Source organism: Ochotona princeps, chromosome 1, assembly GCF_030435755.1.
Source record: "Ochotona princeps isolate mOchPri1 chromosome 1, mOchPri1.hap1, whole genome shotgun sequence".
NCBI classification, from domain to species: domain Eukaryota; kingdom Metazoa; phylum Chordata; class Mammalia; order Lagomorpha; family Ochotonidae; genus Ochotona; species Ochotona princeps.
Window position 1 is genome coordinate 56,303,405 of NC_080832.1, and position 16,144 is coordinate 56,319,548.

Below are 16,144 nucleotides of genomic sequence, written 5' to 3' on the forward strand. Positions count from 1 at the left end.
AGGATACCTAGATTTCCATATAAGCTTTGCCTCCACACATGCGTGTTCTCTCTCCTGCTATTAGTGTTCCCCACCAGAACTGTGCAGTTGTTATAATCAGTGAACCCACATCGACAAATCATTATCATTATCACTTGTAGTTTATGCTAGGGGTTTGTTCTTCCTGTCGTACATTCTGTGGGTTGTGACAAATGTGTAATGTCTGGCATTGTAGTAAGTATCATACAAAGTGATCTCAATGCCCTGAAACTCCCCTCTGCTGCACTTATTCATCCTTCCTTTTTTTTTTTCAAACCATTTCCATCATTTTGCCTTTTAAAAAATGTTTTACCTATTTTGGAATTATACAATATATACTCTTCAGATTGATTTCTTTTAGATAGTGAACAAGTAAAAACATATTTTTAAAAAGATTTATTTATTTATTTGAAAAGCAGAGTTACAGAAAGAAAGAGGGAGAAACAGAGATCATCCATACACTGATTTGCTCCTCAAGTGGCTGCAATTACCAGGGCTGAACCAGATTGAAGCCACCAGCTTAATCCAGGTCTCCCACATGGGTGACAGGCACCTAAGCTCTTGGACCATTTTCTGCTGCTTACCTAAATGCATTAACAAGGAGCTGGATTCAAAGTAGAGCAACCAGCCAGATATGAACTGGCATCCATGTGAGATGCTGGTGTTGCACCTGTTGGCTTAACCTGCTACAAGCTGCCCCCAAATCTACAGAGACTGTCCACAAACCCTCTTCTTGAGTGGCTGTATGTTTTTGTATTCCTACCTCCAGCAATGAATGAGAGCTCCTATTGCTCTACATTCTTTCCTGCTGCTTTGTTTGTCTGGGGGATTCTGGCATTCCAGGTGTGCAGTGGTATCCATTGTTGGTTTAATTTACAATTCCTGGATGATTTAGCCTGGGGAGCATCTTTTCTTATGCATATTTGCCAGTCAGTACTTTAAATAGTTCATAAAAATGAAAGAAATGTTTATTTTGGTGCAAAAATTTTTGAAACCCCTGAGTTGATTTTTTTTATAATATACATTTTTCAGGAATTAAAAAAAATGATGTATTTATTTGCTGATACACTCCACAAATTACCTTAACAGCCAGGACTGGGCCTTGCCATAGCAGGTAGTTGACAGAGACTCAAGTACTTGTGCCATGATCTGCTTTTCCAGGGACATTTAGCGAAATGGATTGGAAACAGTTCTCTGCTAACAAAATAATCACTGTGATATGGGATGCTGACTTGACAAGTCCGCATGCTACTGTTGTGAGGAATTCAACCATAAAGACAACAACAACCTCGTTTCTTGTCTCACATGTAAGAAGACTTTTCATGTGTGCAAAGCAACATTTATCTAAGTTCTCCTGCCATAGCAGCAGGAGAGGGCTCCAAGAAAAAAAAACCCGAGGAAATGGTGAAGTGGTGTCCTGTATAGACCTGCTCAAGAGAGGCACCAAATGAGTCACTCAAAGGGCTGAAAGAAAGGAACATCAGAAGGGTGTGACTGGTGGCTTCCTCCTCCCATTTGATGATAAACTGCAAACTCAGGCGCCATCTCTTTGATGGTAACTCAGAGATGGGCGTAGGTGTGGTCTATGTCTCCTGTTTCTGTCCTGACAATCTAAGAGATGGGAGGTGATCCTGTCTCTTTGTTCTCCCTCAAGGGGATTGGGGGAACGAAACAAGGGAAAATGTGCTCCTAAAAGGGGAAGGATGGGGAGAAGCAAGATTTTATATTTTAACAGGTAGCTTCACCAGGAACTGACAGCCCTGACTGCCTCTTAGCCTGTCTGAGGACACACTACACCACAACAGCATCCTCTTCATGGACTTTTTGAAGACTGTCAGATGCAGGAAGCCAAGCACATTTTGCATTAAAATAGATCTCCCTTAATTCTTTTTACATGAACTTTTTGGCACCTATAAATCTGTTTTGGCAGGGTATCTGTTAAGGTCTTTGGCCCAGTTTTTAGGTGCGTTGTTATTTTCTCTGAAAGTTGAACTTCAAGTGTTCTTTGTGAGGCTGGCGTGCTGGCATAACCTGTTAAGCCCCCCACCTGTAATGCTAGCATCCCCTATCAGTGCCATTTTAAGCCCCACCTGCTTCACTCCTGATCCAACTTCTTGCTAATGCACCTGGGAGGGCACTGGATGATGATCCAAGTTCTTGGGCTTGTGTCACCCATGCCAGAGAACAGGATGGAGTTATTGGCTCCTGGCTTCTGATTGCACCAGCCCTAGCTATTGAGGCCATTTGGATAATGGAAAAGCTGTGTCTCTCTGTCACTCTGCCTTTCCCATAAATAAAATACATCTTATTGTTTAAAGAGTGATTTTGTTTTTGTTGTCTGTTTTTCTTTTGTAGTTTTTGAATGATAGTCCTCTAGCAGCTACATCTTTGGCAGATGTTAAATTCCCAGTCTGTCTTGTCTTATGTTCTCCTGACAGTGTCATTGACTGAACAGGAGTTTTCAGTTACTTCTTTCATGCATTATTCCTTGTTAGAGACAACAAGTCACCACTGTACCAGAGATCATCTAGGTGATCTCATGTTATCATCTAGGAGTTTTATAGTTGTATTTTGTACCCTTCATCCTGTGATCTGTTTGGAGGTAACTTTTGAGAAATATGTAAGATCTGATCTAGATGTTTCTTTGCATTTGGATGTCCAGTTTAGCACCATTTGTCAAAAAGACTGTGATTGTATTACCCTTGCTCCTTCGCTATGTATTGAAGACTTTATGTACATGGGTCTATTTCTGACTCACTGATCAGTCATGTAGTCTGGCAGTGCCATGCCGTCTTGGTTACTGTGACTCCATAGTGACCCTTACTGTTAGATAGTGTCGGTCCTACAGCTTCATTCTCCTTCAGTTTTGTACTGGCTATTCTGGGTATTTTTACCTGTGCATATAAACACTGGAATCACTTTATTGGTACATACAAGCTAACTTGCAGGGATTTTGGTTGGAACTGCTTTGGATCTATCAATCAAATTGAGCAGAACTGAATATTGAGTCTTTCTTGAGTCCTAATGTAGTGTGCTTTTATTTTCAAATTCGACTTGTTCGTTGCTGGTATAGCAAAGTTGTACACTAACTTTGTGTCCTGCTGCAGGTGATTTGTTAAATGTTTCAGCATTATACAATATGGGTAGAACAATTTTCTTAAAATTGCCAACTGCATTTCAGGATACATTTTTAACTCCCACAGGTACAGAGACATCGACTAATCTCCACCAAAAGCTCTACTACCATGTCTTGGGAACAGAGCAATCAGAAGATATTTTGTGTGCTGAGTTTCCGGATGAGCCTAAATGGATGGGTGGCGTTGAGGTATTGTACACTGTGGAATCTTACCCTCAGACCTTATTTCTTGAAGGTGCATATTGTCTTGCCATTTGAATATGTCTCTGAATGGCAGAAGCCCTGGGAGTGAGTTTTCCTTTGTTAAAATTTAGATGTTTTTCCTTCTTGGAAACACTTGCACATTGCTTAGGGGTCTTAACTGGAACCCACCTTTATTGAAACAAGGTGTCTCTGAAGTTACTAGCTGAGATTTTGTTCTGTATCTTGAGATTCAGCTGTGCAGAAGCAGGGTTGTGTAGAGAAAGAGTGTGCTTTGTTAGTTTGTTGCTGTGTGCTGAGGAGTGTTTGTCATGAAGGAGAAGGAGAACCTTTCTAAGTGTTTTAGAAAGGTCTTACCTCATTTTTGGTGTAGAATATGAATCCACTGCACACTTTTCAGCTTGTGACCTCACCTCTTCTTGGAAAGATAATTTGAACTTCGGTAGGAAAGACATACTTTACCTTTTTACTTCCACTGAGGGTCAGATTCATGAAAGTATATGACAGGAATTATGGTTTATATCTGTGAACATTGATATGCTATATTTCAAATTGTCTTTTTATGTTTTATTTTTCTAAACTGGATATCAGTGAACGATTGCGTCTTAGAGAAAAACATCACTCCTCTTTATAACCTTAGTCAAATACATGTTGCACTTGTTGCTCTCTCTTTTTTTAAGTACTTGTCTTGGGGAGCATCCTTGGACTAGATTTTGACTCATGGCTCTGACAGTGTCTGTGAATAAAGGGCTGCCATTGCTAGAGTGGGCATGAGCTGGAACAGATAGTGGGAGATTTTTATTCTCCTGTGGTCTCTGCAGCCTTGGGGTAAAGTTGCTTTGTCTGTCTGATCTTTTTCCTTCATTTCCTCTGGGGCCTCGTGAGGTTTGAGAGACTGTGGATGGAGCATTTCTTGTAGCATTTCACAGACCCCCCCCAAATGGTTTCCTGAGTGAGGACAGAGCTACTGGCCTGAGACTAGTGTGGTGTGGCTTTGGGGCAGTGGCTGGAGCAGAGCTGTGGGTGTGACTCACTTGCCACCTTCCTCTTCCACACTGAGCTTTGGCCATGCAGGGAGCAAGGGTTAGAGAGGGCAATGGAATGTTATGAAACTGCTTGCCAGTCCCTCTGGGCTGCTGGCGGGGTCAGAGTGTGTGTCCAGGTGGCAGCAAACAACAGAAGACCTAAGACAGGCCTCTGTATCAGGAAAAGCAGCGTATTGACCTCACTCTGCTGGAAGTTCAAGGCCCCCAGATGGTGCTGGCCATTCTGTCTCCCTGGCAGAGTCCCAGGGCTGCTCAGGACATCACATAGCATGCGGGTGTGTCTCTGATCTCTGTTCCCTCCAAAGGCCACAAGGATTCAGTTTTGGGGAAACTCACTCATGCGACCTTTCCCAGTGTTGATCACTTTCTGAGACTCCGCTTGAAACATCACCATGAGGTTAAGTTTATGCTTCTCACAGGACTGCAGCCCAGTCCACATCTTCTCAGAGGATGATCTCAAGCCCTATCCACACCAGAGTGCCACTTGAGAAAACCCTGCTTGGTTCTGGAAGCTTTTCTCCTATATCTTTCCCTGTTGTGGCTGGCGTTTCGCTTCCGCTTCAGTTACCAGCAGTAGTCCCCTGAGACTTGGTTGTCTCCGCTCTCCCCGCACATCATCATGGCTCATCCAGCAGGGAACCTCGCAAGCTCACTTGAGGCCAGCAGCTTTCCTGGTCCCCTTGGTCAGTGACACGTGTCCAGGTGGCTGTATCCTGGAAGCACAGGCTGTGGTCACCTCTGTTCTGAGCTGCTAGCCTAGGCTCTCTGGCCAGCCTCCTGCCCTCAGCCCCTCCTGCACATGTCCCCGCTGCCTTACCCTACAAGAGGCTCCCGGGAGCTCTGAGGGAGAACGGACACATGGCTGGTGTGGACAGGAATGCCCGCTGTATCTGAGATAGACTCTGAGGACGGACAGCATGTTGGCAGGATAGACATTTACCTGTTCTAGAAGGCTCTGTTTGGGCCTTTAAAAAAAAAAGTCTCTGTTACTGTGAACTGAGAGCATTTGGGGGATATTATCAAAACCAGCAATTCCGAAGTCAAACAGTTGTTTGGGACTTTGCTTCCAGCAGAGGGTGCTGTGGACTGAAGATTGTGAAAAGGTATCAAGTCCTTTTTGGAAGGATTAAGGAGAAATGTGCAGCCTCTTTGATGTTCTGCAGCTGAACGAAAACCTAATTCACTTATGTGTAATTCTTTGGGTTTTTTTTTATTATTGTATTTATTTGAGAGAAAAATGGGAAAAGATCTCCAATCCTCTAATTCATTCACTCTGGTTCCACACCCCCAGTGGCCAGGGCGAGGCCACACTAAGCTTGGGTCAGGGACTCGGTCTTGGGTGGCAGGGACCCAACCACCCGGCGTGCCTCCTGCTGCCTCCCAGGGTGCTCATCAGTGGATTTTAGAATCAGAGTCAGTGTCCAGACACTCTTAAAAGGAATGTGCGGCCCTAGCAGTGTTTCAACCACTGTGCCAAAATGCCTGATCTTAAAAAAAAGTTTCTTTAAGCAGGTCACCCTGTGCTTCCTAGGCGCCCACGTCTCCACAAGCTATGCTGATGTGTCTATTTGGAATCCCTAGTCATTAAATACACTTATTTATATACTTAGAGCTCCTCATACGTTACACAGGGACATGTAGAATGCATTGCTTGCTGCTTGGCTCTTGTAAATCCCTTCACTCGCCCTCTTCCCCTCCCACAGTTCCCCGACAGGAGACTTGGCAAAGCTTCCTCACCTTCCAGAACATGCGCAGTGCCGTCTTGTTGCTGAGTGATCTTCTCTGGGATCGGTGACCTTCCTGGAGCCCTCTTTCTGGCCAGGTCCTGTGTCTATCAGCCGTTAGGTAGCCCTGACGTGTGGCTGCCCCTGGCCTCTCATCCTTTAGCATGGCCTAATGCGGTAGAGCCCGTCATGCTGAGTACATAGAACAATCTCCGCAGCGTGGTTGAGTGACGAAACAATCAGGAAGGCAAGGAGAGACTGAGAAACCAGAAAAGCAGGCTCCTGGTGAGAGAGCGTTTGTGGTACAGTAGTAGTCTGCTCATAGGTCATGTTGCTCCCCTGGCCTTCATTCCTGTCCAGAAAGGGAGCAAAGAAAAGAAACAGGATATGTATATATAACCAAGGTTATCTACCAAAATGGCAGGCAGGGAGGTTGGGAATTGTAATGTCAAGACCCATTATTTCTTGCACTTTGAATTGATTTTCCTGTCTCATAGTTTCTAGCACACCAGGCAGCACATAATATAGTGTTTGCATTCGCTGCTTTTCCCCTGTTGGCTGTTTTGCCCCTCTCAGCAGCAGCCCCCTGATGGCTGTGGTACCCCCTCTCAGCAGTAGCCTCCCGATGGCTGTGGTACCCCATCTCAGCAGTAGCCCCCGCCCCAAACATTCTCAAAGGGTAACATAGTACCAATTTGAAATATAGTTCTTCTCCCTATGAATGCCAGTTTGTAACTGAGATACAGTGAGAGATGAATAGCGTTAATAAGCAATAATAGAAATGATATAAGAGTTACATGAACACTAGCACTGTAATTTGAAGGCTGTCAATCTGTCCATCAGGGACAGCTACTAAACAGCGACCAGGTGCATAGTGTACACAGTGCAGATACACTGTAGGAAGAGCTGAGGCACAGCTTCAGTGGAAAAGTGCAGGATTTCATCATCTACTCACAACAGTGTGCAAATTAAAACTGAATTTTTGCTTATTTCTGCAATTTTCCATTTAAAGTCTCTGGACTGCGATTTGATCTGAGAGTGAAACCTTGGATAATGGTAGTGGAAATGCTAGCTACTTTGATTTGTTGAGTACTGGCCCTTTTAGAAATGTTTGTGCTCATGCACACTCTTAGGCTTCAGGCTACCCCTGCACTTCTCTTGCTAACAGTCTTGGCTACAGATCTGTGACTGGATCCAATAGATGAAAAGTTGTCATTGGCAGTAGTTAGTTTTAAAATTTAAAAGTTTTCCTAAATGTTAGAAACATACTTGTTATTAAGGGGATGTTATGCTTCACAACACTTAGGAAAGGAATTCAGAAGTGTCTGTGAAGTACATTTGATAAAGTCTCCTGCGCTGAGAGCGACATGATTAACATTCAAAGCTATTAAAATCCACTTAACTTCTTTTGTTAATGTCCAGGACAATTTCAAGTCTCACTGCTTTTTCAGATGCTTCTTCAATTACACAATTAATTATTTTAGAATAACTTATAAAAGGAAATACTTTGAAGAAGTGTATGTAGAGTCAAATAACGTAAAAACTTTGTTTTCTTTTTGTTGGATTCTAAGTGGAAAAATTTATGTGTGGTTAAGAAATTTCATGCCCATGAAATTAGCTTAGGAAGATTTTTTTTTTGAAAATACAGTTCCTGAAAGTCCACATTCCGATGTAGATATCAGTTTTGTGTCCTTTTGTTTTGAGGGACACATGATTTTATAGTTAAATGCTTGGCAGTTCTAAACATTAAGTGCTTTTGTGTTAAATTTTTTGCAACATGAGAGTTATAGAGAAAGGCTTGCTTATGTTAAAAACCTTGGCTCTCCTCATTATAATATGGTATTGAAACTTTCGGAGTATGAACAAATGATTATATAGATTTATTGTTTAAAATATTTTTTAAAGATGTATTCATTTTTATTGGAAAGGCAGATACACAGAGACAAGGAGAGACACTTGCATCCATTAGTTGACCTCCCCCCTATCCCACCCAAATGGCCTCAACGGCCAGAGCTGAGCTGATCCGAAACCAACAGCCAGGAGCTTCTTCTGGGTCTCCCATGCTGGTGCAGGGTCCCAAGGCTTTGTGTCATCTTCGACTGCTTTCCCAGGCCACAAGCAGGAAGCTCGATTAGAACTGCACAGCCGGGACACAAATCTATACTCAGATGTGACTCTTTCACTTGGAGGTGGAGGATTAAGCAGTTGAGTCAACTGTCCTAGCCCCCGGATATTAAAAGTCACATTCTCCAAGAAAATTGCAGTATTTGCATATTAATATCTGTTGCACTGTTGTTTCTGTAGATTCGCTTCTATATAAGCTTTACATTGATGTAAGAGTTAACATCTCTCAGATGACCTGACAGTAGAGATAACAGCGTGCTGTGTGGGAAGGGTAGCTTGGCCAGCACCCCTGTCTGCATGAATCATGTGAGACATTAATGGCAGGTTCTTGATAAAAACACTAATTTCAGAATAGATTGTCTTGAGGCATGCTGAAGTTGCTGCTGCTTTCTTTAAGCCCTGTGTTTTGTTTTGTTTTGTTTTGTTTTCAATTCTTGGGTTTTGTAGACATTACATTTCTGAATACACTCTGTGGCCTGAGTTAATGCAAGTTGCTAGAGTAGCAAGTGTGAATCCAACAAAATAAGCTCTTAAAAAAATTCTCTGTGTAGTAGAGTTTGATGGCTTCTCAAGGATTTTCTTGCTAAGTGTTACCGTTTTTCCATGTTGCCTGATGTATGCACAATTAAAATTTGTTAATAAATGTGGCTTCTGCAATAGTATAGGGTGGCGTTCCTCTGTCCCTTCTGTCCTGTGTTGAGGAATGACAGTGAGTGTGGCAGCTTTTGCTCGGTGCTTTCTTCGAAAATCAAGGCCAGGTACTTGGAAGGGTCCCAGATCAGCATATAATGACCAGGGTGAGAGACCCCCAGTGTTTGAAGGGAACATTTAGTTCCCCATTCCTCTGACACCCTGCAGAGGAGTCCTGGTCATCACAGTCTCGCTGTGGCTAGCCAGGAGAGACATTGGGTGCTCGCCACTTGGCTGATTCATGGCTCTATGCTGTGTTCTGCAGCGTGTACCTTATCAGCAGTGGTGTGGATATCTTGGACCTCCCTGTTAGGTTCCATTTTGCTTCTAGTTGATTTAGGACTCAGGCAAGGGAGAGGGGCCTGGGAGTTGGAGTGCAAGAGCAGTAGCCATGAACTGTGCTGTACCCCATGCTGTGGGGAGAATACCGCTCCTGGGTCATTGCCATTATGGGCCAGGATCCCTGAGCAGCAGTATTAGAAATTAGTATGCTGGTAACTTCACCTGGAGCCCTTTGCAAGTCTCTCCCTGTTCCGTGCTGGGGAATGCAGACAGCAGAGGGAGAAGTTGAGCTGTGGCACAGACTCTGCAGAGGCCTCTGCTGGTCTGCTGAGGGAGCTCTCATGGCCTGTCAGCACTGCAGCCTGGAGTCTGGACTGGGGGTGAGGGCTCAGGGTCTTCTCATCCAGTGTGAACCAGTCCTCCTGCAGGGTGAGGCTGACACAGTGCATGACCTCAGGGAAGGTGCCGCTCTTCTTTGAGGTAGAGTCCTGGAGAGGCTCTTAGTTTAGTGCTGTCGGCCCCCTGCACCTGACAGGGTGAGTGTCTTAATGCCAGAGGGGATCCTACGTGGGTGGTGTCTATACATGAGCTGGGGGAAGGGATGTGTGTTGCTTGAGGGCAGGTTAGACTTCGCTCTCTGTGCTGGATTCTGTACCAGCCTGGCAGGTATGAAGTTGGAAAAGTCTCAGCCCATCACTTTTAGTGGGATTCTACCTCCTGCTTCTGCTTTAAGAACCAATTAGGAGCTGTCCTTTTCCCAAAAGCCTTTTTGAGGTCTTGTTTTCTCCCCCAGTGGCCCTCTGTGCTAAATGCCTCTCCCTGTTGATGTTTGACAGAATGGCTTGTCTGTCTTTGTGTCTAGCTGTGTCCCCTCTCTGAGCCTGAGCTCCTGAAGGCCTGTCCTGCTTATCTCTGTTTCAGAAGCTAAGGTCAGCAGCAGGCACCTGGTAGCCCCTCAGTCAATGTGGGCTGAATTCCCAGCCTCAGCTGGTACAGCCTGAAAAAGTGGAAAGTGCTTGGGGCCTTGAGTTGAAGCCTGCTTTCAGTAAAGGACATGGAAAGTTGGCTGACACCCAGGTTCTCCAAGTGAACCAGCCGCCTCTGGTGACAGTAGTCTTGTCCAGCCTCATCCACGCTGGGCAGAGGACTGTATTTTATTGATAGAAGGTGTTTGCCCTTGAGCCTATGGTCAGTACTAACCATAGGCTGCTCGGCTCACCTGTAGAATGCCACACTCTTTTTTTTTTTACATCTGAGTTATTCCTCTGCTCAAATACTTGTATTGGTATAGTTGTGATACTTCTTCCTTGGTTAATGTTTTCTAATTACATTTAAGTAGTACTATAAGTGTGATTCAATAGATGACTTCACAGAATAAGATTGTACAAGTATGAGCCATGGCTGGGCTGAAACATCCTACAGCAAGAACCAGAATGGGGTGAAAGCCAGCTAGGAAAAACCACTGTCCTTGCTTGGACAGGAGGTGAACTGAGTAGGGCTGGCTCAAAGACCCCCTGGTATGTGCAAAATCTGGCATTGGGAGAGGTTCTGAGGGAGGTGCCAGGGCAACTCCTCTGGCAGGACACAGTCCCTGCAGGTTAGCGCAAGAAGCATGATAGGAAACAGCCCAGAATAGGCCATGGAAAATTTCCCACTGGCATACATTTGGCATGGGTCAGGGGCAGACCAGGTTGAATCAGTACATGTCATCCACTGGCAAATCCAAACATCAGAACAGAGTGTGGGTCTGGCCAGGTTTGGTCGCGACTAAACCACTGCACAATATGGAATGCCAGGGTGAGGTTGCCTGTACTGGATTTGACTGCAGCACCCAACCAGCACGTGTAAGAACTAGGAAGGGAGGGGCAGAGCCGGCGGGGGGATTAAGGGGCTGGTCCCCTCATCGGACAGCTACTCCCACTGGAGAGCATGGGCTTGGTTAGGGACAGACCAGACTAAGCAGGGCTATAACACCTGTGTGCCGCATGGGGACTAGATCAGGGAAAAGCCAGGCTGGGCAGATTATCCCTTCTGGTGCAAGCATAAATTAGAGTGAGTGAGGGTTGTTTGGGCTTAGCCGCAACATCAGCTGGCAGAAGCTGGCACTGGGGGCTAATTCTGTCAAGTCAAATCACAGAACCACCCAAAGAGTGCATAAACTGGGACTGAGAGAGACCTGGGAGGGAAATGGGTTCCCCCCTCTTGGGTCACTACTCCCGCGGGAAGACATGAAAACTAGGATGGGGGCTGGGGTGGCTAGACAGAGAGGCACTCAACAACATCCATAAGGGCTGGATAGTTGAGTTGGTTAGTTAGAACTAAGCTTTAATAACCATTGACAAGTACAAGAGCCAAATGGGATGGGGGACAGACTGGACTAGTCTGCTACACATACTGGCAAATCAGGGTAGGTGGCGGGCCTGGTGGGGGTTATTGTGGGTCGCCCTGACTAGGCTGCAGCTCCCACTGGTTGATGTAAGGGCCGAGTACGTCCTGGGCAGAACCAGACTAGACTGCAACACCCACTGGTTCCAGTGCAAGTTGGGACTGAAAACAGAGCCAACCCAGGAATTGCAACCACCAGCTGATCGTGGCAATGGACTATGTCGGGCCCTGTGGTTGCTAGAACATACATGAATCTGGTCTGGGAATACCTCAAAGTTTCTGTGGGGATCTCCCCAATCAAACTGCTGGACTCAGAACTCTAACCAAGAAAAGACAGAGGACAGAACAAGTCAATCAACCACCTCAGCTATATATTGGCAGCGAAATATGGGGCGAATGAAGAATCTATGATGGACTGTATCAATCAATGGATTCTGCAATGACCTCATCGAGCTGGGAGTGGCGAAACTGGCAGCGATTCATAACTGGAGAACTATTAAAACCACTTGAGCAAGTATCTCAGAGCATGCTCCACATCTGGGACTTTGGGTGGTGGGAAACTGGGTGGGGCTTCTCCCTCAATATCCCCCTTTATCTCTGATACATGAAGGAAACAATATGGACATAATAGTCTTACCCACTTCCCTATACCCCCTGAACCTTTTTTTACCATAATTAACTATGTAAAGATTGTCAACAATATAATAAAAAGAAAAGAAATAAATAAAAAATAAATAAAAAAAGATTGTCCAAGTAAACCTGGATGTTAAAAGTTGGTGGTCATAAACATTGGGAGTGTTTTAGTTTTCACCCCTGTAAATTGTGTTAGGAATACAAGTAATGGGTTTAGGTCAGTAAATGTGTAGTCATTTTTAGAATTTGGGTTTTTGTTAGATTTGTTATGTAAATGGTAGATTTTCAGGAAATGAAATGATTTTGACATTAGGAAAATTAAAACAGTAGGTGTAAACCAGAAGGAAGCTATGGAAAGCACAAATCTAGGATTTGCATCTTTCACAATTGGTTTCGTTACTGTTGCAACTCAGTTACAAGTCAGTGTTTTTGAATCAGATTGTGCTTCTAGGGAGCACAGTCATTGCACCTGATGTGCACATTTGTAGGAAGATGAAATTAAAAGATGAGTTTTCTTGGTATAGGAAATCTCAGAAGTTCCTGCGTATGAGGTGTCTTCTAAAGTTCTTAGAAAATGTATATGAAGAGAAAACTACGTGTGATTTTTGAATTGGTTTCACCATATGAACTTAACATTATTAGTATTATTTTAATACTGATTATATAACTGAAGGGGTTGCAGACCCATATGGGGCACTGGTTAGGGTGGGCTGGGGTTTGGAAGATTGGGATTGGAGGCAGGTGGGTAAAGTAAATGTCTTCAGTTTTTTCCGCTGTGTCCATGGGCAGGGACCGGGGTTCGGGTAGGGGCGTGTACCACTCCTTGCTGTCACACTATGGAGGCTAGGATGGCCCTCTGATGCCACCCCGGAGATGCCAATGTAGGGAAGAATTGAACTTAACCTTTTCATTCCGCTTTTCCACAAAGTTTTTGAAGTTTCTTATAAATGACTTTGAGATTGGAGAATTTGAAATTTAAATGTGTTTTCTGGTTAGCCAATTTTAATAACTATAGAACATTTCTGGATTGTGATGAAAAGAATAGAGAAAAAGACTGACTTAATTGGCATTCGAACAGTTGAAGTACTTGGACTTCTTGCCCTGGATTAAATATAAATGGCTGCAACCATTTAGCCCAGCCAGAAATGCTGCAAAAAACTCATTAGATGTGCTTGAGACAGCTGTCATCAAAGGTTTGGTGTGGTTCTTGCAGGGAATTTTGCTGCCTTATCTTTCTGTTGACTGAATCGCTACGATTGAATTAGCCATCACTTATGATTGATGTAGCATGACTTTAAGCTCTAAGCCATAAAGATTCTGTCTTTATTTAAAGGACAAGAGAACAAAAGGATGAAGTATTATTAATGATGCTGCTTTCAATCCTGTTTAACAAAACTTTAATTGTGTGGTTGCTGTTCTATATATATATATATATTTATATACATATAAACTTAAGAAAATTAGAGCATACAGCTCCCAGGTCAATCAAAGAAGAAAAAACACTCATAAAGAAATTTGTCTTGATACAATACAAAGAAGAAAAGAGAGAGAAAAGCCAGGAAAGTAGGACATTCAGAATTAAAAATGTGAAAACCAGTACAACATCAGTCACAATCAATGCCTGTAGAAGAGTCTTACACTGATTTTTACAAAACTAAATAAGATTGTGAGAGCTCCATTTGAGGCATGTTACAGATTTTGCTTATGGCTGTGGTGTTGTAAATGATACTGGGCTGGCCCTTCTACCCCCATATAGCTAAAACACTGTACAAAACAGCTTGGTCTGATATTCCATATACTGGTCAACAGGCAGCCCAAGACAGGTGCTTGAGAGAGATGAGACCTGCCATTGCCCCGGCTTCCTGCCCAGAACCCTTTTTTGGACTCCAGCACAAGGAGGATCTCAATGTATCAGTCTCAGAACTCCAAGATTGGGATTCAGGAAGGCTGAAGCCACTGGGCGTGCAGGACAGAGCATCAGAAAGTGGGAATCCAGCCACTAAGGGTTTCAGATCCAATCTTGAGATCTTGAGATCTTGAGATCCACTTACGTTTTTGGCTGATGGTTAAGCATTGTGTGTGTTAAATGAAGCTCCCTGGGTCAGGCTAAGAACAGCAGGGGAGCTGTAAACTGATAGCTACCAAAGGAGGGTAGGAGACTTTGGCATTCTGATTAGAGTGAAAAGACCTTGTAATCACTTAAGATAAGTGTTTGATAGGAACCCCAGAGAGGCCGTAGACCTTACCTTAGCAAAACTAAGCCTTGAAGTGCATCCTACTGATCCACCACCAAATTTACTGCCTCAAGTGCTGTTTGTTTGAAAGAGAAGGGGAGAGAGATAGAGATAGAGAGAGGGAGAGAGAGATTATCTTAGATTCTCTCTCTCCTCTTCCCTTTCAAACAAACATCTGGATCTTTTTCTTGGGTGAAAGTGACCCAAACACTTGAGCCATTTTCCACAGTCTTCGCAGGCTCTTTAGCAGGGACTCAAACCAGTGCCCATATAGGATGGAATACCAACATTGCCAGTTGTGCCACAATGATGGCTCTATCTGCTGTGCCACAATGCTGGACCTGTCCCATGCAGATGAAATTTAATAAAACAACAATCCAGATAACATTGAAAATGTCCAGCATTCAATGAAAGGATTGTCTTACAAAAATGAAGAGGCAGAAAAGTGTGGCTTGTTACCAAGAGGAATATGAGTCAGTAACAACAGATCTTGAAATGGTAAATGATGGAATTAATGTATAAATTACTTCTAAAAAGCTGTTACAGTTGGCAAAAGTTTTTGGAAAACATTAACGCATGGAACAAAGAATAGAAAATTCAATAATTCAGCACATACCCAACATAAGTCAATCAAACCAGGTAACCAACATCCATTTCTTGTTCTTTTTGTATTTAGCCTTACCAGCCCCTCTTTTCCAGTTCTTAACTTATTGTTGCAAGTCATAGTCCTCCACCTGTGCTATGTAATAACAGCACTTGTTCCTTCTGACTATGTTCTGGAACTCTATCCAATCTTCCTCTTACCTTTCCCTACCTCTGGAAATCATCTCTTTTGAAGACTTACTTATTTCTTTGAAAGAGTGAGATACTCACACACCACACACATACACACACAGAGACATACAAAAATCTTTCATCTGTTAGTTTACTCCCCAGATGGTCTCAAGGAGCCAGGAGCTTCTTCTGGGTTGACCATGTGAGTGGTAAGAACTTAAACAATTTCCCTGCTTTCCCAGGTGCATTGGCAGGGAACTCTATTGTAATTGGAGCAGCTGGGACATGAACTGAGACAGAAAGAGAGCTCCCATTTGCTGTTGCACGATTCAACCAGGGTTGGACCAGGTTGAAACCAGGAGTCGAATTCTATCTGGGTCTCCCACATGGGTGCAGGGGTCCAAGCACTTGGACCATCTACTGCTTTCCCAGGTATATCAGTAGGGAACTGAGTGGAAAGGATATTGGTGTCCCAGGCAGTGGCTTAACCCATTGTGCTTCAGCACCAGGAACATGTTTTAGTTCCATTTCCAATGAACTTCTAGTGTCCTTGAAGAAAAAACTGTACTGAAAGAGGAGGATTGTATGGCATTTCTTCATATGCTTGTGAAGGCTTGGTGAGTCCCTTAACTGCAGGACAGCCTGCCAGAATGGAGACTGAGGGAAGAGAACAGTTGACTCCGGGAGTAGTCGGCTGTCTGGATTCTTTGCTTGATAGGAAAGAGTTAATCTCTGTTCAGTCAAGGCTGCCAAATGCCCGGAGGAGCCTAATCCACGTGCTGGAGAGTGTGGTCTGCGATACTCCAAATCCACTTATTGATATGTATTCTCCTCTTTAAAATACCATCATTGTTGCACCTAGAATAACTCCCCAATATCGGAACACTGTGACCCAGC

The 16,144-nt window shown here is 43.9% G+C and overlaps 1 protein-coding gene across 2 annotated transcripts in view; it reads left to right on the top strand.

The window, feature by feature from the left end:
- PREP (prolyl endopeptidase) overlaps positions 1-16,144 on the top strand; it is a 122,272-nt gene that overhangs the window by 39,167 nt on the left and 66,961 nt on the right. For both annotated transcript variants that reach the window (XM_058660305.1, XM_058660314.1), the window contains exon 6: positions 3,222-3,343. In XM_058660305.1, the coding sequence (XP_058516288.1) occupies positions 3,222-3,343 (122 nt within the window). The remainder of the gene's footprint in view (positions 1-3,221; positions 3,344-16,144) is intronic.